Raw genomic sequence first — 26,894 nt, 5'->3', positions numbered from 1 at the left:
TGGTACTGATAGATGCAAGTGCTGCCTGAAGCAAGGTAGGCAAACAAACCTCAAAGTCTCAAGTGAAGTGTAGCTCGCCAGGTGCACATCACTTACGTACAGTTGTGAAACATACCAGCGTGCAATCACACCTACATGCCCAGATGATCCAGCATGGGGGGATGACGAGCAGGGCTTATAATGAGATGCCAAAGTATTGAAATTAGGTTCCTGAAACATGGCCTGCCATTGATCGTGGAGCGGACAATTGCAAACTGGTTTCCCAAAGGCATAAAACTGATTTTTGGCCTTCTCACCATATTGTCCGCCCAGGCCCACCATACTCCTGCTGTCAACAGGATCGGATGATTCCGGTGGTGGGTTGGTGGAGTAGGTAAATGTTCTGTATCTTTACTAGATTATCTTTCGGATGATAGTGGGCTGGAATTGCAGTTAGACTTTCCCTCATAGGTTTAGATGGGTGATTGTCCATGATTGAGTATATAGTACAGGAGAAGGGACAGTTTAATGGGCCTTTTCTTTTTTCATATTTTAAAGCGCAGGGTAAAATTACCAACATAAGTTTTGGGCATAAAATGTGCAACTTGAGAATGGAAACCTCAAAGCTAATTCATAGAAATCATGTGACACAAAGGTTTTGTGGAATGAGGTAATGTTGGCAGAGTTTACTCTGGCATCAAGAGCGGAATTAGACTCTTTTGAACAAGTATATTGGCTTCCCATCCTGCAGGGCAGCAAGTTTCCACAAAGAATAATTATGATAGACCTCAATGCTTACCACTGGTGAAACTAGAATGAAACCTGGGACTATCCTGTTTTCTATGTCTCAGTACTCAGGCAGTGACCCACTAATCCATGGAGGGGGAGAACAAGGATTTAGTTTTCCAAGTAGTTATTCTCAAAGGTTTTCATGTCCCGAAGTGAGTCTCTATCCACCAACAACTGGCAAGATAAGTCCTATTTCTATAGGGATCTCTGAAAGACTGCTGGGAAGTGTTCATTCTGTATTGACAATAGAACTTCCTTCTGCACTCAACTGGAGGTCACTGTATCAGCTGATACTGAAAACTGTGCTAATGGCAAATCTCATCAGCTCAAAACATCAACACTTCAGTCAGCATCAATTCTAGTATCCAGCACCTGCAGAACCCTCAGGCTTAAGGGGGGGGGGTTGATGATTAGAAGCAGTGCGTGTTGAACACCCTAAGTGACCTCCAACACCCGCAGCCCAGCTGTGTGTGTTGGTGCAATATATATCTCTGCCAGTGATTCTGTTTCACACTCTCTGGTATTTGTACTGACTAGAAGCTCAATGTGCTAAGCTTTTTTTTATTTGTTCATAGGATGTGGGCGTCACTGGCCAGGCCAGCATTCATTGCCCATCCCTATTTGCCTTTGTTCAGGGGGCATTTAGGAATCAACCACATTGCTGAGGGTCTGGAATTACATGTAGGCCAGACCAGGTAAGGACAGCAGATTTCCCTCCATAAAGGACATTAGAGAACCAGATGGATTTTTACAACAATCAGCAGTGGTTTCATGGTCATCATCAGACTTTTAATTCCAGATTTTTTTATTGGATTCAAATTCCATCATCAGCCGTGGTGGGATTCCCAGGTCCCCAGAGCATTACCCCAGGTCTCTGGAATCCTAGTCAGTGACAACACCACTATGCCACTGCCTTAAGACTTTGTTATTATTATCCTATTAAGCAATTCAAGCCTTCTGGCAAATTTGAAGTGGCTATCACTCGAAAAGTCACGCAATGTTGGAACACAAAAGCTGCAGGTACTACAGAACAGGGATCATGATTGAGGCATTCGCTCTTTGGTGTTGAAGTGAAAGGTTCATAACGTTCAATATAGTTCTTAAATCCGTGAACTTACATCAATCCAATGCCAAAGATGAACGATTGGACCCGCTTTGTCTAATGTCATGGTAGGCTGTTACTGACACAAATCCTCTCCAGCTCACTAAGATGCTTCTCTGACTCTTCAAGAAATTTCATTGAAAACTGAACACATTTTTCAATAACTTTTGTAGACTAGGAAAAGACTGGTTACTGAAGGATTGAGAGTAACAAAAACTGAGTGCAATCAGGAGTTCGAACAGCTACCATCAAAAGACATTATCAAAGGTTGCAGCTCAGAACATGCCTCCATAGAGAGCAAGCAGTTAGGAAGGTGGAGAAAAAGAGCTGTTGCACGAGGCGCTTTCCCACAGTTCAAAGGGAAAATTCATGTCATGTATTTTTTACCCAGAAATATACTTTGTTCCTAAAATTTATAAAGATAATTACAGTACAATTCAAATGTGGTAGTTCACATTACAATGCAGATCAAACATAGCACAGGGCTCTCTAAGGTGCCTCACTCCACTTACAATGCAGACTGGAGCTACATTTGCAGTACATTAAAACTTTCCTCATACATACAGCCTGATTGGTTTTAAACTGGTTTCAGCCCCTTGGTGTACAATGGCAGGAGGCCCTAAACGGTGACCTATGCCAACTGAGACTTTGTAATGGCTGCCCCAAGAACACACATCGTACTGGACCACAGAATGCACTAGTCTGCAACATTCAATCGTGGATAGCTCCTTGAGCTGGAAGGCCAATTAGTTTTGGGCAGGCCAAAGAGAGCCTTTAACCGAGCTGATGTTTGTCTCGGTGTGCACTTCGGTACAGCAAAGAGTCCTGTGTTAAGGGGCTGCTTGGGATGAACCTCAACAACAACCACAGAGTCACAGACAACCACTGGATCTCTTTCCAAGCATTCTTTGCAAACGCACATTCCTGAAGGAGATGACCAATGGTCTCTTCCCCAGTAAAGCCATCTCAAGGACAGTACACAGTATCAGAGAGCCCATATGTGCATGAAGGAACTGAAAGGGAATGCTCTTCTCACTACCAAACAAGCTGTTTCTTGGTGCTTGTTTAAAAGTTCAGCAATATAATATATTACACAGTATTAAACATGTGCCCAAACTTAGATCACAGTACACTATTTTTTATAACATTGCTCACAATAAGACAAAGGTTACACTGTTATGGCAAGAGGGTGGGAGGAGGAGCCTGTGTTTAGGAGTGGTGAATGAGGTTACTGAAAAGATTTGGAAAGTTGTTGTTGAAAGGTGTGCTCAAACAGTGTACTGGTTTTGTTTCAAATTGGAGCCATTTAGTTTTATTGTGGGTGTGGCTAACTTATCACTTCACATTCGTGACAAATATAGGAACTTTATTTATGTAAAGCCTGGTTATCCATGGTGTGGTTCACCATGCACTGTCTAACCTACCAAGTAAAGATCTAAACCTTTTCACAACCTCATCCCTGTTAGTTTTCAGCTCCACATGTTATCCAGTTAAGGCCAACACAGTTCTTCAAGCCAGAGACTGCTTGATGGGCAGTGGTTGCCTCAAGAGGACCAAGTCATTATTCTGCTGCCACTAAGATACACCAGGCAATTTGGCAAACCTCACTACAATTCCAAGTAATGGATTTTGGAGACATGCCATGACAGAACCCGACCCTTCAATTGTGGCTGGAAAGCAAATGCAACCTTTAAGTCACGAGCCTACTACCCAGGATCGCAATTTTAAACTTTGTCGCGTGAAACTCTTTAGAACATTAGGGCAACATTAAGGAGTCTTAAAATCAATGGGGTTCAGTTGTGCAGTGAAACAGTGCTGGTTGCCTGCCAGGTAACTAAAATTTAAACAGTAACCATTAAATCAGAACCAGCCTTAAAGTAGAGTACTATACAAAGCAACTCCACCAGTACTTTGTTCCAAATAACTAAATGTGCAGTAAAAAAAAATCCAATCTGAAAATAATTACAGGAAAGATAGTATAGCAACTCCTTGGGAAACTAATCAGTTTGCAGTTTTTAAAAATTCATTTATGGAACGTGAGCGTCGCTGGCTAGGCCAGCATCTATTACCCATCCCTAATTGCTCTTGAGATGGTGATGGTGAGCTGCCTTCTTGAACCGCTGCAGTCCATGTGGTGTTGGTATATCCACAGTGCTGTTAAGGAGGGAGTTCCAGGATTTTGACCCAGTGACAGCAAAGGAGCGGCAATATATTTCCAAGTCAGGATGGTGAAGTTCAAATAACCACAAGTCATTAATGTTAAATGGCTTTTTGTAGGTGGGGGGAGGTTGCAAGGGAGGCAAAGGATTTTTGTGGGATGGGGGTGGCATTAAAAACAAGATTAAAAACCAGTAAAGCCACATAGTTCAGTTACTGTAGCAGCTCAAATTGGAAGTCAGGTACAGAAAGTGAAATGTCACTGGAAGAAAGCCAACTATTTCCATGGTGTCACTGCAATGACCACATCACTCCAAACTAAATTGTTTGATGCACCAGGTTGCATTTTGTTGGAGGATTTCTCACTGCAATAGCATTTGCTTTACATATAAATCCAATTATTATGCTGGGGGCAGAGTGGGGGGTGGAGGAAGAAGAATTCCGATCAGAGTGGGACCACCAGATGCCAGGGTTGCACCAACCTCACCATACTAGGGTGTGAAAACTTTTAGTCACACTGGCATCATAGGTACATCAGGAACCACATATAGAGCTTGAAGCCATTAATTTACAAACACCACAGGTTGCAGAAAACTAATAGGTTGCCGTTTTTGGACTTGGGATTTATCCCATGAAGAAGCTACAATGCTAAGAATTGCCCTTGGCAAAACTTCAGCTTCACAAAATTCAGGCAGGACAAGTCATAGAACAGTAAAGTAACTGTAACAGGACTCAGCTGTCCGAGCCTCATGTGGTGAACTGCCAAAGCCCAGAGGACTGCAGATTAGATTGTCCCGCTTTACAGCACTAATGCATATAAAGGAAGCCAGGAAAGGTAGTATGCAGATGGAGAAAGTTATTACCAGGCCATTGTTGCAAGCCTTGGAGCAGCTGGCAGAGGAACAGTACTGGTTGGAAGGACTTCTTCACAGGAGGGATTTATACCCTCATCATCTGAGATTTTAGCATGGTGGCTTTTTAGTTTTTTTTTAAATTAGATTTGGAGGAACGAAAGTGTTCTTTTCAGCTATGTGACAGAACAGCCAGAACGCAGTCTTCTTCTCCTCTGCTTGGTTGGAATCAAATTTAGTTATGTATGCTATAATGGGCTTCGATCAGAGATAGCTAATAGCAGCATCGCCAAGCTGAGAATGGGACTGGCTGGCAACTTATTATTGCTGAACTACAATACTATTTAATTTAACTGCAGTACCTCTTCACATAAAAGCCTTTGAACATCTTTGAACAAAAAAATTGTTAGCTTTACATGTCAACTCAGAAGAATTCAGAACTGGCATGTTAACTGGGAATTTTCGAGTCACTTAGCAAAACTGTGAGCTTACTATAAGACAAAGATTGCCAGTATTTAAAACAGACAAGGAACCATGGTGCAAATCATTCATAAACTTCACAATTTAATTTTCCAGCAATGGTCATTTTCTTCCTAAGGCATATAACAAAAATCTCCCAGCATCTGAGATAATTTTTATATGCTGAGACATATGAAAAGTACCAGCTCTGAACAAGAAAATAACCAAGGTAAAATCACAACAGGAGTTAACCACTCTTTACCAATAGTTACATCCACAAAGGGCAACTATTTAAAATTAAAAATGATGGCAGAATGGATCAAGGTGGGAAAAAAAATCAATGGGCATAGAGAGGGATAAAGCAATGAGTGGGACGCACATTCAAGAGAGTTATACTGTGGTGCATCTTCGGTGCAAAGTTTTCGATTTCATTCTATCTGTCACTAATTCATAATGAAAGAAAGCGCTTCAGAGACTGGATTTTGGCTGCTCTGACCCAATATCTAAAACAGACAGCACATGATTAATCTATTCCTCTGTTGTTCCAATTACAGATATTGTAAGAGTCAAGGCTTTGACTGTTTCATTTAGCTTTTAAGGTTCTGAGTGACGAAGAGCTCAATTATCTCAATTGCATAACACACTAGGACAGGTGGTTGACACTGAATGTAGCAATCTTGTTCAATCTTGTTCTGTACGTGGGCACAACTAAAGCAGAACTAGAGGGTAACCTTTGAGAAGTACAGTATCAACATTGCTAGAGTCCTTCATCTTTCTGGGGCATTGTTTTAATAATCTATCGCCAAAGTCTCTCAACCTCAGAATTTCTTGCTTCTCTATTTTCTGCCTTTGCAGCTGATAACCATGGGGAGGAGTTGATTCTTTCCTTTTTTCGACAAGGGTGAAATAGTGGCTTAAAGTGCAATGTATATGAAAGTAAAAGAATAAAATTCCAAGCAATAAGTGCCACACTAAATTAATAATTCTAAACAGTGTGATGAGTCATACGGACTCGAAACGTTAACTGTATTCCTCTCTGTAGACCTGCTGAGTTTTTCCAGGTATTTTTGTTTTTGTTGTTGATGATTTTTAAAATTCATTTACAGGACGCAGGCGTTTTGTGTCTTTTAGATTGTGGACAGGCTTTGGGGAGTCATGAGGTGTGTTACTTGCCACAGGATTCCCAGCCCCTGACCTGCTCTTGTAGCCACAGTATTTATATGGCTAGTCCAGTTCAACTGCTGGTCAATGGTAACTCCCCCCCCGACCTCCTCCCTTCCAGGATGTTGATAGTGGGGGAATTCAGCGATGGCAATGCCACTGAATGTCATGGGGCGATGTTTAGATTCTCTCTTGTTAGAGATGGTCATCGCCTGATGCTTGTGTGGCGCGAATGTTACTTGCCACTTGTCAGCCAAAGCCTGGATATTGTCCAAGTTTTGCTGCAGTTGGACAAGGACTGCTTCATGCACTGAGGGTTCGCAAATGGTGCTGAACATTGTGCAATCATCAGCAAACATTTCCACTTCTGACCTTATGAAGGAACAGCTGAAGATGATTGGGCCTACACTGAGGAACTCCTGCAATAATGTTCTGGAACTGAGATGATTGACCTCCAATAACCACAACCATCTTTCCTTTGTTTTAGGTATGACTCCAACCAATGGAGGGTTTTCCCCAATTCCCATTGACTCCAGTTTTGTTAGGGCTCCTTGATGCTACACTCAGTCAAATGCTGCCTTGATGTCAAAGGCAGTCACTCTCACCTCACCTCGGGTATTCAGCTCTTTTGTCCATATTTGAACCAAGGCTGTAATGAGATCAGTAGCTGAGTGACCCTGGTAGAACCCAAACTGAGCATCAGTGAGCAGGTTATTGGCAAGCAAGTGCCACTCGATAGCACTGTTGATGACCCCTTCCATCACTTTACTGGTGATCGAGAGTAGGCAGATGGGGCGGAAATTGGCCGGGTTGGATTTGTCCTGCTTTTTGTGTACAGGACATACCTGGGCAATTTTCCACATAGCTGGGTAGATGCCAGTGTTGTAGCTGTACTGGAACAGCTTGGCTAGGGGCGGGGCAAGTTCTGGAGCACAAGCCTTCAGTATTATTGCAGGAATATTGTAAGGGCCCCTTATATAGCCTTTGCAGTATCCAGTGCCTTCAGTCATTTCTTGATGTCACGTGGAGTGAATCGAATTGGCTGAAGATTAGCACCTGTGATGCTGGGGACTTCCGGAGGAGGCCAAGATGGATCATCCACTTGGCACTTCTGGCTGAAATGCAAATACTTCAGCCTTATCTTTTGCACTGATACGCTGGGCTCCTCCATCCTTGAGGGTGGGGATATTTGTGGAGCCACCTTGTACAGTGAGTCGTTTAAATTTCCACCACCATTCATGACTGGCTATGGTAGGGCTGCAGAGCTTAGATCTGATCCATTGGTTGTGGAATTGCTTAACTTTGTCTATCACTAGCTGCTCATGCTGTTTAGCATGCAAGTAGTCCTGTAATGTAGATTCACCAGGTTTTTTTTAAATGTATTATTCATTCAATGGATGTGGGCTTCGCTGGCCGGGCCAGCATTTATTGCTCATCACTAGCTGCCCTTGAGAAGGTGGTGGTGAGCTGCCTCCTTGAACCACTGCAGTCCATGTGGTGTAGGTACACCCACAGTGCTAATTGTGGGACCTCATTGAGGTGTGTTGACATCTCATTTTTAGATATGCCTGGTGCTGGTCCTGGCATGCCCTCCAGCACTCTTCATTGAACCCTGGCTTGATGGTAATGGTAGAGTGAGAGATATGCCAGGCCATGAGGTTACAAATTATGTTCGAGTACAATTCTGCTGCTGCTAATGGCCCACAGCACCTGTTAGATGCCCAGTCTTGAGTTGCCAGATTTGTTCAAAATCTAACCCATTTAGCATGGTGGTCATGCCACACAACACAATGGAGGGTGTTCTCAGTGTCTAGGTATGACGTCATCTCCACAAGGACTGTGCGGTGGTCACTCCAACCGATACTGTCATGGACAGATGCATCTGCAGCAGGCCAGTTGGTGAGGACGAGGTCAAGTATGTCCTTCCCTCATGTTGTTCCCTCACCACCTGCCGGAGACCCCATCTAGCAGCTATATTCTTTAAGGCTCGATGAGCTCGGTCAGTAGTGGTGCTACCGAGCCACTCTGGTGATGGACATTGAAATCCTTTACCCAGAGTACATTCTGCACCCTTGCCACCCTCAGTGCTTCCTCCAACTGGTGTTCAACATGGAGAAGCACTGATTCATCAGCTGAGGGAGGGCGGTACGTGGTAATCAGTAGGAGGCTTCCATGCCCATGTTTCACTTGATGCCATTAGACTTCATGGGGTCTGAGGTCAATGTTGAGGACTCCCAGGGCAACTCCCTCCCAACTGCATACCACTGTGCCGCCACCTCTGCTGGGTCTATCCTGCCGTAGGGACAGGACATACCCAGGGATGGTAATGACATTGTCTGAGAAATGATCTGTAAGGTATAATTCCGTGAGTATAACTATGTAAGGGTGTTGCTTGGCTAGTCTGTGAGATAGCTCTCCCAATTTTGGCACAAGCCCCCAGAGGTTAGTAAGGGGGACTTTGCAGGGTCGATAGGGCACGGTTTGCCATTGTCATTTCCGGTGTCTAGGTTGATGCCGAATGGTCCATCCAGTTTCTTTCCTTTTAATTGACTTTTTAGCGGTTTGTTTAAAAATTCATTCAAGTGATGTGGACTTCGCTGATTGGGCCAGCATTTATTGTCCATCTCTAACTGCCCTTGAGAAGGTGGTGGTGAGCTGCCTTCTTGAACTGCTGCAGTCCATGTGGTGTAAGTACACCCACAGTGCTGTTAGGGAGGGACTTCAAGGATTTTGACCCAGCGACAGTGAGGGAACAGCGATATATTGCCAAGTCAGGATGGTGAGTGGCTTGGAGGGGAGCTTCCAGGTGATAGTGTTCCCATATATCTGTTGCCCTTTTCCTTCTGATGATTTGGTGGATTTGGAAGGCATTGTCTAAGGAGCCTTGGTGAGTTCCTGCATCTGGGTCTCCTGGGTTATGAGTCCAGTGACAATACCACAATGCACAGTCAAGGTTAATCTGATCTAAAATAGCTTAGAAACAGCCAGGTTGCTCCAGGTAGAGATTTTTCAGCTTTGTTTTTGAGGGAGTGGGGAAAGAGAAACAGAAAAATAGGGCTAAATACAAGTTCAATGTTGCCTTTAAATACTATTTAACTTACTGAACAGACAGGAAAGGCTGCATCCAAGACTAATTGTCCATATTCCAGAGTAGCAGAATGCAACAGATATAATAATAACAACGTGGTTATGGCAATGGGCTATCAATCTAGAGGGATTGTGAATTCAAATCTCACCATGGCGCATGTTGAAAAACTGAATTGGTTGAACACTAGGAAAGAATGGCAATCAAAATTCTTACATTGTCATAAAAGTGTATTTTTGATGTATACCAAAGTCCATCAGTGATATAGTTTATCTAAGGAAACCTGCCAACTCAATTAGGTCTGGTAATCTGGTCTACAAGTGTCACTAATCCATATGACAAAGTCGGCGTCTGATGTCCTCTTAAGTGGTCAGGCAAATTACTTCATTGTAAACGCAATCACAAGACAACAAACCTTCTCATGGCAACTCAGGTTAGGCAAAGGAGATAGCCTTGCTGGTGTCAACCATATCCTGAGAATAGATTTTAAAGTGACCGTAAAGTTCAAGGTTGTGAAAGGTAAATTAATTGCAATAATCAAAACCCATAGAGTGATTAACTGCTGGATCACTTGGGCAGGAATGCAGGCTGAGAAAAAGAAAATCATTGAATAGAATTGTAGAAAACTGGAAGTGGTCATTCAGCGCATCATGTGTGTGCCAGTTATTCAAGTAGTTCCACTGTCCTGCCCTACCCTTCCCCAATGGCCCTTCAAATATTTAACCAATTCCTTTTTAAAGTTATTACCGAGTCTGCTTATACCCCTCTTCTTTCAGGTAGTGTATTCTAGATCATTGAAACAGCTGATATTGTAACAAGAACATGAGGTTTGTATACTGAGAACAGCATAAAATGGGCTGAAGAGTCTTCTATATTTAAGCTTAGCATATGATCCCATTGTTATGTTGTGCCAAAACACTTATGGGCATTACCAGTTGGAAGGACAAAAGCTCAATACTCCCTTTGAAGCGTTCATGTCATTAATTGTATTATTCTCCAAACAAAGTGACATTGGTAATGCCAAATTTGTTGGCTCAATTGGTTAGAACACAGTGCTAATAACGCCAAGGTTGCAGGTTCAACCGCAGTATGGAGGCTGCTTTGTCTGAAATGCTGAGATTCCTTGTGGTACAGGGCAATTCTGGGATCAGCAGATGATTAAATTTGAGTTCAGTAAATGACGAGGAAGATAGTAATAGACTTGAAGAGGTGGCTAATGGAATGGGTGAACAGACAAAGTTCAGTGCAGAAAATATGAGGTGATACACTTTGATAGGAGGAATGAGGAAAGACAATATAAGCTAAATAACAACATTTTACATGGTGTGAAGGAACAGAGGGGGAGCTGGAGGATACTTCTGCACAAATTTTTGGTGACAGGACTCGTAGCATAAAAGTACAAAAGCCAGGAAATTATACTAAACTTATATAAAATAGTAGTTCAACTCCAACTGGAGTTGGGTATCTGAGTCTGGGTACCACACTTTACACTTTAAGAAGAAAATTAATGCTTTGGAGAGCGTACAGAGGGAATGGAAGAGATTTACTAGAATGATTTCAGGGATGAGGGACTACCTCTGGTCATGCTAGTAGCTACTCCGACCAGGAGATCTGCTGTCATAGTATGTCACCCTTGTCTGTCTTGCGCCATCCTCACACATCCACTGTAGCTCATCTGCAACCGCTATGTCGTCCGTCATCCAATTATACCCAGGCCAACTCCTCTGTCTGCTGCCCTCCACTTTGCCCTCTAGTAGAAATATTTGTAGCGCTTCAACTCTGATCAAATGGCCAAAATACTGCCATTTTATTTTCTGGATGTCACTTTTTAGATTTCCTTTTGTCTTGCAATTTCAAGCACCTCTTCATTGGTCTTATGGACTGGATGTGGAATTTTAAGCATACGTCTTAGCATCCACATTTCAAGGGCTTCTATTTTCTGCCACAGATCTTACCCAATTGTCCAGATTTATGAACATACAGGAAAGTGGATAGAATGTAACATCTCAATGTTTTTTCATTGTTAACAGCTTGAGTTTTCTTGCTGTTAACACATCTTTCACTTCACAAAATTATTTCTGGCTATCTCTATCCTTCTTCTGACTTCAGCATCACATCTGTTATGATTTGTCCTAAGTAGATTAAACTTATCCACTTGTTATTGTGTGGCACCATCCACTTCAATTTTCATTCCTTTGGTTCTGAAGAAGTAATATTGGACTCAACACATTAACTCTTGTTTCTCCCTCCAGAGATGCTGCCAGACCTGCTGAGTTTTCCCAGCACTTCTTGTTTTTATTTCAATCTTCAGTTTAGTTTCTTCTACTGTATTCCTTCAAACTACCATTGTTTTTATCTTTTTGGTGTTCATACTCAATCCATATTCTAAACTTCCAGATTTCACTTGATCTACTATATATTGTAGGGCCACTTCTGATTGTGCAAGTAGCGCTGCGTCATCAGCATACCGCAAATTTGTTATGTTCTTGTCTCCAATTTTTCACCCTTGGAAAATATAAGACTACAGTTGTATGGACATAAACTAGAGAAACTTCTCTTTAGAAAAGTGAAGGTTAAGAGGGGATTCGATGAGATTTGACCTCAACAGGATGGTTAAAATCGTGAAAGGTTTAGATAAAGTAAATCAAGGAAAACTATTCCTAATGGCTTTAGGGTCAATAATCAGAGGGTACAGATTTAAGATGATTGGCAAAAGAACCAGAGATGACTTGAATGTTTTTTAAACAGAACACAATGGTTAGCATTAGGAATGCATTGCTTGGTAGGGTGGTGGATACAGATTCCATAGTAGCCCTAGAAAGGAAATGGATAAATTCATGAAGGAGAACAAGTTGCAGGGATATAGGGAAAGAGCTGAGGCGTGGGTCTAACTGGATTGCTCTTCCAAAGAGCTGACACAGACTCAATGGGCCAAATGTCTCCTTGTGTGCTGTATTATTCTAAAGTTGATCATTATCATGTGGTATTGAACAACTGCAATGAAATCTCAACATAAAACAAACATCGCCAATGCCCTGGTTAACATACCTACTGCAGCAGAAATACAAGCTCCCACACAGCTTTATCCATACCGCTGTGCACCGTTAGCAAGCCATTTCTGATCCATTCTCAAACTTCATTTAGCTGTTCCTCCTGTAGATGGTTGTGCTGTAAATCATTTTATTGTACTAAAAGTACAGTAACCATTTACCTTTAACTAAACAATGAGAACATTTAACTTTCAGGTACAAGACATAATTTTCTTCAGAGATTGTAGCAAACGTTACTTGACTGACACAATCTTTAACTGACACTTTCACCTCAGAAGCCATCCGCAAAGTGCAAACTGCATTTGGTCTGTTAAACTCGACATCACACGTCGCGTCCTGGTAGCATGTTAATTAAATGTTACATCTGCAGCTGGAACAAGAAACAACCAAATAAATCAAGCCAGGCGAGTAAACAGCAGGGGTAGGTGGGGTAGGGGTTTCCAGGCTTTTCACAAGCAGCTTGTCAGGAGGTCAGCAGCTGAACACTGCTTTTATAATTCAAAGCCCTGAGATACTAGCATTCAACATTAATTACAAGTCAATTTGCTTTTAGCACACTGAACACATTGCATAAATAAATCTTTTGCTACAATCTACCATGCAGTGAGTCAGTATTACCAAGCAAGAATTTTTAATAACTTAATCACAGATTAGCACATAGTTCTACAAAATGTTTAAATATTTTCTCTACACAGTAAAGTACTGTTTTCCAAATCAGTGGATTTTGAATTTCAGGCCGATACCATGTCATATCTGTCTGGTTTATGGCCTGTAATAGATAAATAAGATTGACTGCGACAACGCAGTAGTTACCATTTCTTAAATGAACGGATGGATCTCAGGAGTTGAAAAACATTCTTCTGTGTTTATGCAAATAGAAGGAAAGGTTTCTTGTCTACTCAGAGTGGGGGAGGGAGGGGATAGGCCAAAGGGGCAGTAAACCTTCAGGAGGTTTTGTTTACATTAGGAACGGCATGAAAGTATCATCCTATCTTCCTTGGAAGAAATACCTTTCAGCCTTCTGAGCATCAGGAAAAAATGTGATCTCAGTAATAATGGAATTTTTGAACTTTCTTGCTAGCCTATAATGGTTTTCAGTTTAAGTACAACAAAGGTGGGAAAGTAAATCAAAAAGGAATGCAATACAGACTACAATCATTCCTTATTATAGCCCTTCCTTTGACAGTAATACATGAAATACTCTAGAATGAAGACATGTTGCAAGGAATATTTTACCAATCATTTGTCCATTAGGGAGTCACAAGTCTTTCATCATGTCCACCCTCAAACATCTGATCTGATGAAGGTGTCTGATGAAACATTGGGCCAATGGTCATGCTTTCCAGAACTGTATGCGTAAGATTTAGTTTCAGCAATTTGCTACCCAATTTGTTTGACAGGCTGCATTTCTGTGAATATATGCACTCATCCAGTGCCTTGTGGATGGTGGACAGGCTTTGGGGAATCAGGAGGTGAGTTACTTCCCACAAACTTCCAAGCCTCTGGCCTGCTCTTGTAGCCACAGTATTTATATGGCTGCTCCAGTTCAGTTTCTAGTCAATGGTAGCCCCCAAGATGTTGATAGGGGGGAATTCAGCAATGGTAATGCCGCTGAATGTCAAGGGGAGATGGTTAGATTCTCTTGTTGGAGACGGTCATTGCCTGGCACTTGTGTGGCATGAATGTTACTTACCGCTTATCAGCCTAAGCCTGAATGTTGTCCAGGTCTTGTTGGATATGGATGTGGACTGTTGTAGCATCTGAGGAATCATGAATGATGCTCAATATTGTGCAATCATCCCTGAACATCCCCACTTCCGACCTTAATGATGGAGGGAAGGTCCATGAAGCAGCTAAAGATGGTTGGGCCTAAGAAACTACCCTGAGGAACTCCTGCAGTGATGCCCGGGGACTGATGTGATTGACCTCCAACAACTATAACCATCTTCCTTTGTGCTAGGTATGACTCCAACTTGTGGAGGGATTTCACCCGATTCCCATTGTAAAAAGACAAATTTAAAGGCACTGTATCTGAATGTACGGAGCACTCGCAATAAGGCAGGTGAATTATCAGTGCAAATAGATGTAAATGGGTATGATATGATTGCGATTACAGAGACATGCTGCAGGGTAACCAAGGCTGGGAGCTGAATATCCATGGGTATTCAATATTTAGGAAAGACAGGCAAAAAGGAGAAAGAGGTGGCATGGCGTTGTTGTTTAATTGCAATAGTGAGAGAGGATATTGGCTCAGGAAATCTAGATGTAGAATCAGTCTGGATGAAGCTAATAAGCAGCAAGGGGCGGAGAACATTAGTTCTCTATAGGCCTCCAAACAGTAGTGGTAAGTAGTGGACGATATTAAACAGGAAACTAGAGATGCATGTAACAAGGGTGTTACAGTAATCATGGATGACTTTCCTCTACATATAGGTTGGGCAAACCAAATTAACAATAAAACTGTGGCGGATGAATTCCTGGGTGTGTTCAAGATTTTTTTTAGACCAGTACGTCGAGGAACCAACTAGGGAACAGGTTATCCTAGATTTGGTTTTGTGCAATGAGAAGGGGTCAATTAATAATCTTGTTGTGTAGGGTCCTTTAGGAAATAGTGACCATAACATGATAGAATTCTTCATCAGTTTGGAAAGTGAAGTAGTCTGATCTGAAACTAGGGTCCTAAATCTAAACAAAGGAAACTACGAACATATGAGGCCTGAGTTGGCTAAGATAGATTGGGGAATGTCAATGAAAGGCATGATGGTGGATAGACAATGGCTAATATTAAAAGAGCAAATGTATGCACTGCAACAGTTATATATTCCTCTCTGGCACAAAAAAACAACAGGAGAAGTGGACCAACAATGGCTAACAAAAGAAATTAAGGATAGTATTAGATCCAAAGAGGAGTCATATAAAGTTGCTAGAAAAGGTAGCAAGCCTGAGGATTGGGAGCAGTTTAGAATTCAGCGGAGGAAGACCAAGAGATTGATTAAGAGGGGAAAAATAGAGAATGAGAGCAAACTTGCAAGGAACAAAAAAGAGCACTGTAAAAGTTTCTATAAGTATTTAAGAAGAAAAAGATTAGTGAAGACAAATGTAGGTCCCTTACAGTCCGAAATGGGAGAATTTATAATAGACAACAAGGAAATAGCAGAGCAATTAAACAACTACTTTAGTTGTATCTTCACAGAGGAAGATACAAATAACTTCCAAGAAATATTAGGGAATCGAGGGTCTAGTGAGAAGGGAGAATTGAAGGAAATTAGTATTACTAAAAGAGTACTGAAGAAATTAATGGGACTGAAAGCCAATAAATCCCCAGGGCCTGATAATCTACATCCAAGAATACTAAAGGAGGTGGCCATGGAAATAGTGGGTGCGTTGGTTGTCACCATCCAAAATTCTGTAGATTCTAGAGCAGTCCCGGCAGATTGAAGGTGGCAAATGTAACCCCCTATTTAAAACAGAAGGGAGGGAGAAAACAGGGAATTACAGACTGGTAAACCTAATATCAGTGGTAGGGAAAATGTTCGAATCTATTATAAAGGATATGATAACAGGACACTTAGAAAATATTAACGGTGTTAGACAAAGTCAACATGGATTGATGAAAGAGGAATCATGTTTGACAAACCTACTGGAGTTTTTGAGGGTGTAACTAGCAGAATAGATATGGGAGAATCAGTGGACGTGGTGTATTTGGATTTTCAGACAGTTTTGAAGAAGTCCCACATAAGAGGTTTGTATGCAAAATTAAAGCACGTGGGATTGGGGGTAATATATTGGCATGGATTGAGAACTGGTTAGCACACAGGAAACAGAGTTGGAATAAATAGGTCTTTTTCAGAATGGCAGGTGGTGACTAGTGGAGTACAGCAGGGATCAGCTTGGGCCCCAGCTATTCACAATGTATGTCAATGATTTGGATGAGGGAACCAAATGTAATATTTCCAAGTTTGCTGATGACACAAATCTAGGTGGGAATGTGAGCGGTGAGGAGGATGTTAAGGGGCTTCAAGGCAATTTAGACAAGTTGAGTATGTGGGCAAATATATGGCAGATGCAGTATAACGTGGGTAAGTGTGAAGTTATACACTTTGGTAGGAAAAACAGCATGGCAAAGTAAATGTCGGTAGATTGGGAAATGTTGATATACAAAGGGATCTGGGTGTCCTTGTACACCAATCACTGAAAGCAAGCAGTCAAGAAGGCAAATGGTATGCTGGCCTTCATTGCGAGAGGACTTGAGCACAGGAGCAAGGATGTCTTACTGCAGCTGTACAGGGCCTTGGTGAGACCACACCTGGAGTATTGTGTGAAGTTTTGGTCTCCTTACCTAAAAAAGGATATACTTGCCATGGAGAGAGTGCAACGAAGGTTCATCAGGCTGATTCCTAGGATGGCAGGACTGTTGTTTGAGGAAAGATTGGGCCGACTAGGCCTGTATTCACTGGAGTTTAGAAGAATGAGAGGGGATCTCATTGAAACGTATAAAATTCTGAAAGGACTGGACAGACTGGATGCAGGGAGGTTGTTTCCCCTAGCTTGTCTAGAACAAGGGGTCACAATCTCAGGATACAGGATAGGCCATTTAAAACTGATATGAGGAGAAACTTCTTCATTCAGAGGTGGTGAGCCTGTGGAATTCTCTACCACAGAAGGCTGTGAGGCCAAGTCACTGAATATATTTAAGAAGGAAATACATAAGATTTCTAGACTCTAAAGGCATAAGGGGTGTAGGGGGAGAGCAGGAGTATGGCGTTGAGAAAGAGGATCAGCCATGATCATATTAAATGGCGGAGCAGGCTCGAAGGGGCGAATGATCTACTCCTGCTTCTATTTTCTATGACTCCAATTTTGCTCAAACTCCTTGATAGAATCATAGAAACTAGGAGCAGGAGTAGGCCATTCAGCCCTTCGAGCCTGCTCTGCCATTCAATATGATCATGGCTGATCCTATATCTCAACGCCATATTCCGGCTTTCTCTCCATACTCCTTGATGCCCCTAATATCCAAAAATTTATCAATTTCTTTCTTGAATATACTCAGTGACCCGGCCTCCACAGCCTTCTGTGGTAGAGAATTCCACAGGTTGACCAGCCTCTGAGTGAAGAAAGTTTTCCTCATCTCAGGCCTAAATGGCCTGCCCTGTATCTTGAGACTGTGGCCCCTGGTTCTAGACTCCTCAACCAAGGGAAACATCCTCTCTGCATCTAGTCTGTCTAGCCCTGTTAGAATTTTATACGTTTCAATCAGATTCCCTCTCATTTTTCTAAACTCTAGTGAATACAGGCCCAGTCAAACCAATCTCTCCTCAAAAGACAGTCCTGCCAACCCCGGTATCAGCCTAGTGAACCTTCACTGCACTCTCTCAATGGCAAGCACATCCTTTCTTAGGGAGGGAGAGCAAAACTGCACGTAATGCTCCAGGTGTGGTCTCACCAAGCCCCTGTATAACTGCAGTAAGACATCTCTGCTTCTGAACTCAAATCCTCTTGCAATGAAGGCCAACATACCATTTGCCTTCCTAATTGCTTGCTGCGGCTGCCTATTTACTTTCATTGATGCCATACTCAGTCAAAAGCTGCCTTTATGTCAAGGGCAGTCACTCTTACCTCACCTCTTGAGTTCAGCTCTTTTGTCCATGTTTGGACTAAGGCTGTAATGAGTTCAGGAGCTGAGTGGCCCTGGTGGAACCCAAACTGAGCGTCAGCAGGCTATTGCTGAGCAAGTGCTGCTTGATAGCAATGCCGACAACACCTTTCATCACATTGCTGACTGATTGATAAAATTATAGTATTATTCTTACTAAATAAGCTTGAAATGGTACACAAGAAAAATCTTTTACTGGCAGCAGCTTGATTCTGACTCGTGAACTGATGCTGTGCTATTTGGACCAATGTGTTATGCTTTCCAGAACTGCACACATAGGATTTAGTTTCTGCAATTTGCTACTAATTATACTGTTTTGACAGGCTGCATTTCTGTGAATATATGCCTAGGCCCAATATTTCATCAGACTCCTTCATTAGATCAACAGTTCGAGGGAGGATGGGTGACCGCACCAGGGTAAGTGACTCTGTTTTCCGCATGGATGATATTCTATACCTGTACTGATCAATCCCTCTACAAGAGAACTTTCAAGCACATTAGTAACACTTACAATTGAAATTGGCCTGGCTGGACAATTGCTTCACCTTGATGTTACGCAGTGTGCATTGTTTCAACATTAATCCAGCTGTCAAATGCAAATTGCACTGCATCAAGGTGAAACCACGTTGCTGTTCAGCTTCCAATGCTCTGGTATAACATTCAGCTAGATCCAGTTCTCAAACAATTCTAAATGCTCATCCATAGCCCTGTGATGCCAAAGTTCAGATATAATCTGCGTTTCGATTTATCAGTCTTAACCACTAGAATTATATTTTGTTGTCCGTCGATTTAAGAATGTGCAAAAGCATCTATAGATTAGTTCCCGTGTTGCACAACTATCAGAATATGATTGCTTCATGTGTATTCTATTTGGGAGAGAAATAACTTCATCAAAAATCTGTCTAACTCAGCCTTGAACATATTCAATGATCCAGCCTCCACTGCTTTCTGTGGAAGAGAATTCCAAAGTCTAACATTCCTTTGAGAAAAGAAATTCTTCCTCATCCGCATTTTATTTTAAAATTGTACCCCCTTGCTCTAGATTGCCCTACGTGGAGAAACATCCTCTCAGCATCAACCCTGTTAAACCCCCCTCGGGATCTTGCATGTTTTAATAAGATGGGTGCAAACAGTAGCACAGTGGTAATGTTACTGGACTAGTAATCCAGATGCCCAGACTAATGAGCTGAGGACATGGGTTCAGATCCCACCATGGCAGCTGGCAGAATTTTAATTCTAATAGTTAAGTATGGAATTGAAAGCTAGTCTCAGTAATAGTGACTACCATCAACTGTGGCAATACCCAACTTGTTCACTAAGATGGAAATTACAATAAATACGCTGTCAAATGCTATTTGGAAATCCAACATACTGCATCTACCAGTTTCCCTTTATCAACTCCTGCCAGTTACATCCTGAAAGAACTCTAATAAATTCGTCAAACACGATTTCCCTTTCACAAAACCAGGTTGACTCTGCCTGATTGCATTAGGATTTGACGAGGATTTCTTAGCTTTATTATAATGTAAAGAAGTGTAGTTTGTTGCATAACAAAAGCCTTTAAGTCTAAAAGCACAGTGCAGTCAATAAATATTTTCATTATTGAAGTGTAGTCGTTATTGCAATGTAGTGTCATGACAGCGGACCATAGCCTGAATTACTTACAGACATATTGAACTTATAAGATATGTCTTTTTTTTAAAAAAAGGACAAACAAGCAAAAGCTGGTTGATACTGTAAAGTAATCACTCACTGGATAATTCCTATTACACTTGGCCAACTTGTCCAGAGAGTGGAATGCCGTGCCTAAAAAGGTATCAAGGCCTACTTCAGACAGAGACACTTCAAAGGAAAAGATGCAATACAAAAACTGAACAGTAATCTCCTGTGGTTCCGGAGATAATGAAGAATGTTTATCATCTCAGCAGAAACCATCTCCTGTGAGTTATATCAGAGACTGTGAACATGATGTGAGTTGAAAAAAAATGGCGACCTGGGTAAAAGACATGTTTATTTTTTCCATTTCCAGGAATACACAAAAAAAGGGGTTAAAAAGCCAACAACCCTAGTTTTGTGTGCGAGTTTTGGTGTTCCAGGATAGTGTGCGAGGGTGGGCTATGAAGGTCACAGCTGAAGAACATCAACTAGGCATCCCTGCACTTGCAGGTAAAAAAGTTCTCCCTCTCTCTGATTGCTGGAAGCAAGTCATAAGTCATCAAAGCCACAGCCGAAAAGGAAACAAGACAAGTCCTTTCAGCTAAACTGCAGAACCAAGAATCTTCAAAACAACTGCTCAACTGCCCAAAGTAAGCTATACTGGAATAATCCAACTTAATGGCCATCTACTCCTACTCCTCACAAACCGGCCAAAGGCTGATTGGTATATTTTTTTAACTTTTATTTCTGGATTCACTTCTCATTTCGACGAAGTGACAAAGCTGATCGACAATGGAAGGGCAGTGGATGTTATATACATGGATTTCAGTAAGGCCTATGACAAGGTCCCTCATGGAAGACTGGTACAGAAGGTAAACTCGCACGGGATCAGAGGTGAGCTGGCAAGATGGATACAGAATTTGCTTGGTCATAGAAGACAGAGGGTAGCAGTGGAAGGGTGATTTTCTGAATGGAGAGCTGTGACTAGTGGAGTTCCGCAGGGATCAGTGCTGGGACCTTTGCTGTTTGTAGTATACATAAATGATTTGGAGGAAAATGTAACTGGGCTAACTAGTAAGTTTGCAGATGACACTAAGGTTGGAGGAGTTGCAGATAGTGAAGAGGATTGTCAAAGGATACAACGGGATATAGATTGGTTGGAGACTTGGGCGGAGAAATGGCAGGTGGAGTTTAATCCAGACAAATGAGAGGTAATGCATTTTGGAAGGTCTAATACAGGCAGGAATTATACAGTAAATGGCACTGACGGGCAGAGGGATCTGGGTGTACAGGTCCACAGGTCACTGAAAGTGGCAATGCAGGTGGATAAGGTAGTCAGGAAGGCATATGGCATGCTTGCCTTGGCAGAGGTATTGAGTATAAAAACTGGGAAGTCATGCTGCAGCTGTATAGAACCTTGGTTAGGCCACACTTGGAATATTGCGTGCAATTCTGGTCGCCACATTACCAGAAGGTTATGGAGGCATTGGAGAGGGTGCAGAGGAGGTTATGCTTCTGGGTCTACCAGGATGCTGCCTGGTCTGGAGGTTATTAGCTATGAGGAGAGGTTGCAGAAACTCGGATTGTTCTCACTAGAGTGACAGAGATTGAGGGGCGACTTGATAGAAGTTTACAAAATTATGAGTGGCATGGACAGAGTAGATAGTCAGAAGCTTTCTCCCAGGGTGGAAGAGTCAATTACTAGGGGACATAGATTTAAGGGGAGAAGAGAAAACTATAGAGGAGATATGCGGGGCAAGTTTTTTACGCAGAGGGTAGTGAGTGTCTGGAATTCACTGCCAGAGGAGGTGGTGGAAGCAGGTACGATAGTGGTGTTTAAGAGGCAGCTTGATAAATACATGAATAGGATGGGAATAGAGGGAAACGGATCCCAGAAGTGCAAAATGTTTTCGTTCACGGGCAATATGATCGGCGCAGGCTTGGAAGGCCGAAAGGCCTCTTCCTGTGCTGTACGTTTCTTTGTTCTTTATTACTAGTCTGTGTGTTCATGGGTTGCATTTTTTCTCTCTCGCATTTTAGTAACTAATTAACTCACTCACTCCTTAACTCAAGAAAGTCTGTTAATTGGCTCCTTTTAAAATAGAAGTACATATGGACTGGGAAAAGGTATCCACGAGGGAAGGGATCCTTTTTTAAGTTAATCTTGTTGCAACCAACCGAGGGGATTGAATGAAGAAAGGGAGCTAGTTCATTCCTCCTGACCCAGGAGCATAACAATTTTGGGGTACTTTGTCTGGGATCATAACAAATTGGGAGAACCTTGCTGGGGACCGGGACTGGTAACAGTAGGAATGAGCAGAGTGCTGGAGATATCAAAAAATACCATGGCACATTTCAGCCATTTCTACCACCTCAAGAAAATGGTTCTGAGGCAATCCCAAAACCATATTGATAGAATTGCACCATTTAAGTATCTTGGCTCAATTGATAGCACTTTTGCCTCCAAGTAAGAAATTATGGTTCAAACTGCACTTCAGCACATCATCTGGGATGACACTTTTAGGAAGCGCTGTATTGTTGAGACTATATTTTGGATGAGATGTTAAACCAAGGTCCCAGCTGCTCATTCAGGTGGGTGTACAACATCCTGTGGCACCAGTTGGAAAGCAGGGAACTTCACTTGGTGTCCAGGCAACATTCATCCCTGGCCCAGCACTACCAAAATAGGATAAGTGGACATTCGTCTCATTGTCAGCTGTGGGACTTTGCAGTGCTCAAACCGCCTAGATTCAAAACTAGTTCATCAATTGTGAAGGTCTACGGGACATCCCATATATAGATGCAAGTTCTTTTCTTCCTTCCATCCCAAGTAGATAGATATGTTGGATACACAATAACTATAGTTACTGACCCCTTTCAGAATGAGCTTAAGGTGATCTGGTTCTCAGCTCAAGAATAGCACTAATATCACCAAGTTCCATACCAGCTATATCCTCCATGGCACCAAACATCATGGCTACCTGGGCAGGTCGGATGCTAGGTATTCTCTGGCAAGCGGTGAGGGAGACAACAAAAAAAATCTAAGCTCCAAAATGTGCCTTTTTAAACAGTGAATGCTATTCATGATACAGCAGACAAGGAAGTAAGAGTTATCGAACAAGGGAGCAGGAGTCGGCCATTTGCCCCCTTGAGCCTGCTCTGCCATTCAACTAGATCATGGCTGATCTTCTACCTCAATGCCATCTTCCCACTCTATCCCCACATCCTTTGATGTCATTGGTATCGAGAAATCTAGCAACCTCTGCTTTGAACACACTCAATGACTAAGCCTCAACAGCCTCTGGTTTAGAGAATTCCAAAGATCCTCCATCCTCTGCCTGAAGAAATTCCTCCTTATCTCAGTCCTAAATGGCTGACCCCTTATCCTGAGACTGTGTCTCCTGGTTCTAGGCCCTTCTAGCCAGGGGAAACATCCTTCCTGAATCTACCATGTTGAGCCCTGTAAGAATTTTGTACACTTTAATGATATTACTCCTCATTCTTTTAAATTGAAGAAAATACTGGCCTAATTTCCTCAAACTCTTCTCATAAGACAATTCCACCAACCCAGGGATCAGTCTGGTGAACCTTCCTTGCATTCCCTCCATGGCTAGTATATCCTTCTCAAGGTAGAGACCAAAACTGCACACAATACTCCAGGTGCGGTCTCACCAAGGCTCCATGCAACTACAGCAAGACTTTCTTTGTCCTGTACTCAAATCCCCTTGCAATAAAGGTTAATATACCATTTGCCTTCCTAATTGCTTGTTACGCCTGCATGTTAGCTTTCAGTGACTTACGAACAAGAACACCCACATCCTTTAGGATAACAACACTTCCCAATCTCTCCCCATTTAAGAATAACTCTGCATTTCTGTTTTTCCTACCAAAGTGGATAATTTCACATTCTTCCACATTATATTACATATGCCTGTTTCTTGCCCACTCAGTCTGTCTAAATCCCCTTGAAGTGTCTTTGCATCCTCCTCACAACTCAAATTCCCACCAAGTTTTGTGTCATCAGCAAACTTGGAAATATTATATTTGGTCCCCACATCCAAATCATTGATTGTGAACAGCTGGTTCCCAAGCATTGATCCTTGCACCACCCCACTAATCACAGCCTGTCAACCTGAGGATGATCCTTTTATCCCCACTCTCTGCTTTTTGTCCGTTAACCAATCCTCAATCCATGCCAGCATATTACCTCCAATCCTATGTGCCTTAATTTTGCTTCCTAACCTCTTGTGTGGGGCCTTATCGAAAGCTTTCTGAAAATCCAAAATCCACTAGTTGCCTCTTATCTACCATGGTAGTAACATCTTCAAAAAACTCCAATAGGTTTGTCAAACATGATTTCCCATTCACAAATCCATGTTGACTCTGCCCAATCCTACCATTATTTTCTAAGTGCCCAGTTATCACAAACTTTATAATATTCTAGCATTTTCCCTACTACTAATGTCAGGCTAACTGGTCAGTAGTTCTCTGTCTTCTCTTTCCCCTTTCTTAAATAAATCATGGTACAGCAAAGGACAGAGGGCCATTGTTTAAAATTGTGATAGAAAAGTATTACTACAGCCGTAGATTTACTTACGTAATGCGTTTGGATCAAGTTTTCACAGGCCGCCCTCATATTCTCGGTGCACAAGAGAGGTAATTCATTCAGACACGAAGCAGCCTTGCCAATACACCTACTTTGTTTCCCTTTAGGCACCTACACAATCAGCCTTTTAGTTTGACTTTGAGAACACATTCATCCATTATAGACCTATTTTCCTCTTTACAGCTGCTCTTTGCTAAAAATAGCTCATCGTTATGGAGTGAGGGAAAGAATTAATTCTTTCAAGTGAGCGATTCCGGGACAAGCACTTGCTAAGCTCAGACACTCAGTACCAATATCGACCTATCAGCTGTTGCACTGAAACGACACTGAAGAAACCGGGATGGGGGCACAACAGAGCTGAATCATTGGGTTAAGGAAAAGTGAACTCTGCTCACAAATTCCACACGTTCAGAATTTGGATGTTTCTCAGGTCATGTGGAGACACATGAAAATAAATGCCTACTCTCATTTGCCTGGTTACACCTTGTTACTAATTCTACACCATCACTCTAAATGAGTCAGCAGGAATAATGTGCAGAGACAGCTCACTCCGCTGATATATATTTCAAGTCCAGACAAGCAAGCTGTTTCAAAATAAAGTCCAACACAAAAGATTTCCATAATGAACACTTAGATGATGCAAACTAACGTTGTTCAATAAATTGCAGCAAACTGATTAGGAAGACCAGAATGCGATTACAGGGAGCCTTTCGTTGCAATTCCAAATCACACTTTGTTACTTTATGAATATTTACTAGAATGGTGCCAGGATTGAGGGCTTTCAGTTTTGTGGACAGACTATGTTCATATAACTTTCCTTAATTTCAACAATCACATTTACCTTATTGCCATTTGTGGAATCTTGCAGACACTGGTTGTTGTAATATGCCTTTAAAGGATATCAGCATGACATCACTAGAAGGGAAAAGTATATGTTTTTTTCTATTATTCATTTATGGGATGTGGGCGTCGCTGGCTAGGCCAGTATTTATTGCCCAACCCTAACTGCCTTGAGAAAGTGGTGATGGGCCACCTTCTTGAACCGCTGCAGTCCATGTGGTGTAGGTACCTCCTGTTAGGGAGGGAGTTCCAGGACTCTGAGCTAGCGAGAATAAAGGAGCGGTGATATATTTCCAAGTCAGGATGATGAGTGGCATGGAGGGGAATTTCCAAGTGGTGTTCCCATGTTTTTGCTGCCCTTGTCCTTCCAGTTGAGAGCGGTCGTGGGTTTGGAAAGTGCTGTCTGAGGAGTCTTGGTGAGCTCCTGCAGTGCATCTTGTTGATGGTACACACTGCTGCCACTGTGTGTCGGTGGATGGACGGAGTGAATGTTTGTGGATGGGATGCCAATCAAGCGGGCTGCTTTGTCCTGGATGGTGAAGAACTTCTTGAATCCTGTTGGAGCTGCACTCATCCAGAAAAGTAGAGTATTCCATCACACTCCTGACTTGTGCCTTGTAGATGGTGGACAAGCTTTGGGAGTCAGGAGGTGAGTAACTCAATGCAGGATTCCTAGCCTTTGACCTGCTCTTGTAGCCACTGTATTTATATGACTAGTCCAGTTCAGTTTCTGGTTAATGGTATCCCCCAGGATGTTGATAGTGCAGCATTCAGCGATTGTAATGTCGTTGAATGTCAAGGGACAATGGTTAGATTCGCTCTTGTTGGAGATAGTCATTGCCTGGCACTTGTGTGGCATGAATTTTACTTGTTGTCCAGGTCTTCCTGCATTTGGAAATGGACTTCAGTATCTGTGGAGTCACAATTGTTGCTAAATGTCAGTTTCACTTTTGCTTTATAAATGAACCCACAGCGTGTTTACCCAATCCCTTGTGAACGATTGGTGCCTTGTATCTTGTAAAATAAATATGCCTAAGGTATTATATCACTCAAATAACACAGCACTGGCTGTGTGCCTTTTTTATATTTATTCTTTCATGGGATGTGCGCATCATGCCAGGGCCAGCATTTGTTGCCTATCACCTTGAAAAAAGTGGCTTGCTAGGCCATTTCAGAGGACAGTTAAGAATCAGCCACATTGCTACGGATTTGGAGTCACATGTTGGCCAGGTTAGGTAAAGATGGCAGATTTCTTTTCCTAAAGGACATTAGTGAATCAGATGGGTTTTTACAACAATCGAGGATAGTTTCTTGGAGACCACTACTGAGATTAGCTTTCAATTCCAGAGTTTATTAATAGAATTAATATTCCACCACCTTCCATGGCAAACCCCTGTCCTCAGAGCATTAGCCTGTGCTTCTGGATTACTAGTTTAGTGACATTACCACTATGCCACCATCTTCCTGTTTGCTTAAACTGCAACAGTGACTACACCTCTGAAG

General features: G+C 42.2%; 1 protein-coding gene across 3 annotated transcripts in view; it reads right to left on the bottom strand.

The window, feature by feature from the left end:
• sh3rf1 (SH3 domain containing ring finger 1) overlaps positions 1 to 26,894 on the bottom strand; it is a 192,868-nt gene that overhangs the window by 105,338 nt on the left and 60,636 nt on the right. Inside the window, exon 1 of one of the 3 annotated variants that reach the window (XM_041187066.1) lies at positions 24,543 to 24,902. The exons of the other annotated variants lie outside the window; for them this stretch is intronic. Within the exon in view, the coding sequence (XP_041043000.1) occupies positions 24,543 to 24,581 (39 nt within the window). The 5' untranslated portion in view covers positions 24,582 to 24,902. Of the gene's footprint in view, positions 1 to 24,542; positions 24,903 to 26,894 lie in introns of those variants that run through there. 3 annotated transcript variants of the gene reach the window in all.

This window comes from Carcharodon carcharias, chromosome 4 (genome assembly GCF_017639515.1).
Source record: "Carcharodon carcharias isolate sCarCar2 chromosome 4, sCarCar2.pri, whole genome shotgun sequence".
NCBI classification, from domain to species: domain Eukaryota; kingdom Metazoa; phylum Chordata; class Chondrichthyes; order Lamniformes; family Lamnidae; genus Carcharodon; species Carcharodon carcharias.
Note: the sequence above shows the minus strand (reverse complement) of the source record. Positions and strands in the feature narration are given on the sequence as shown.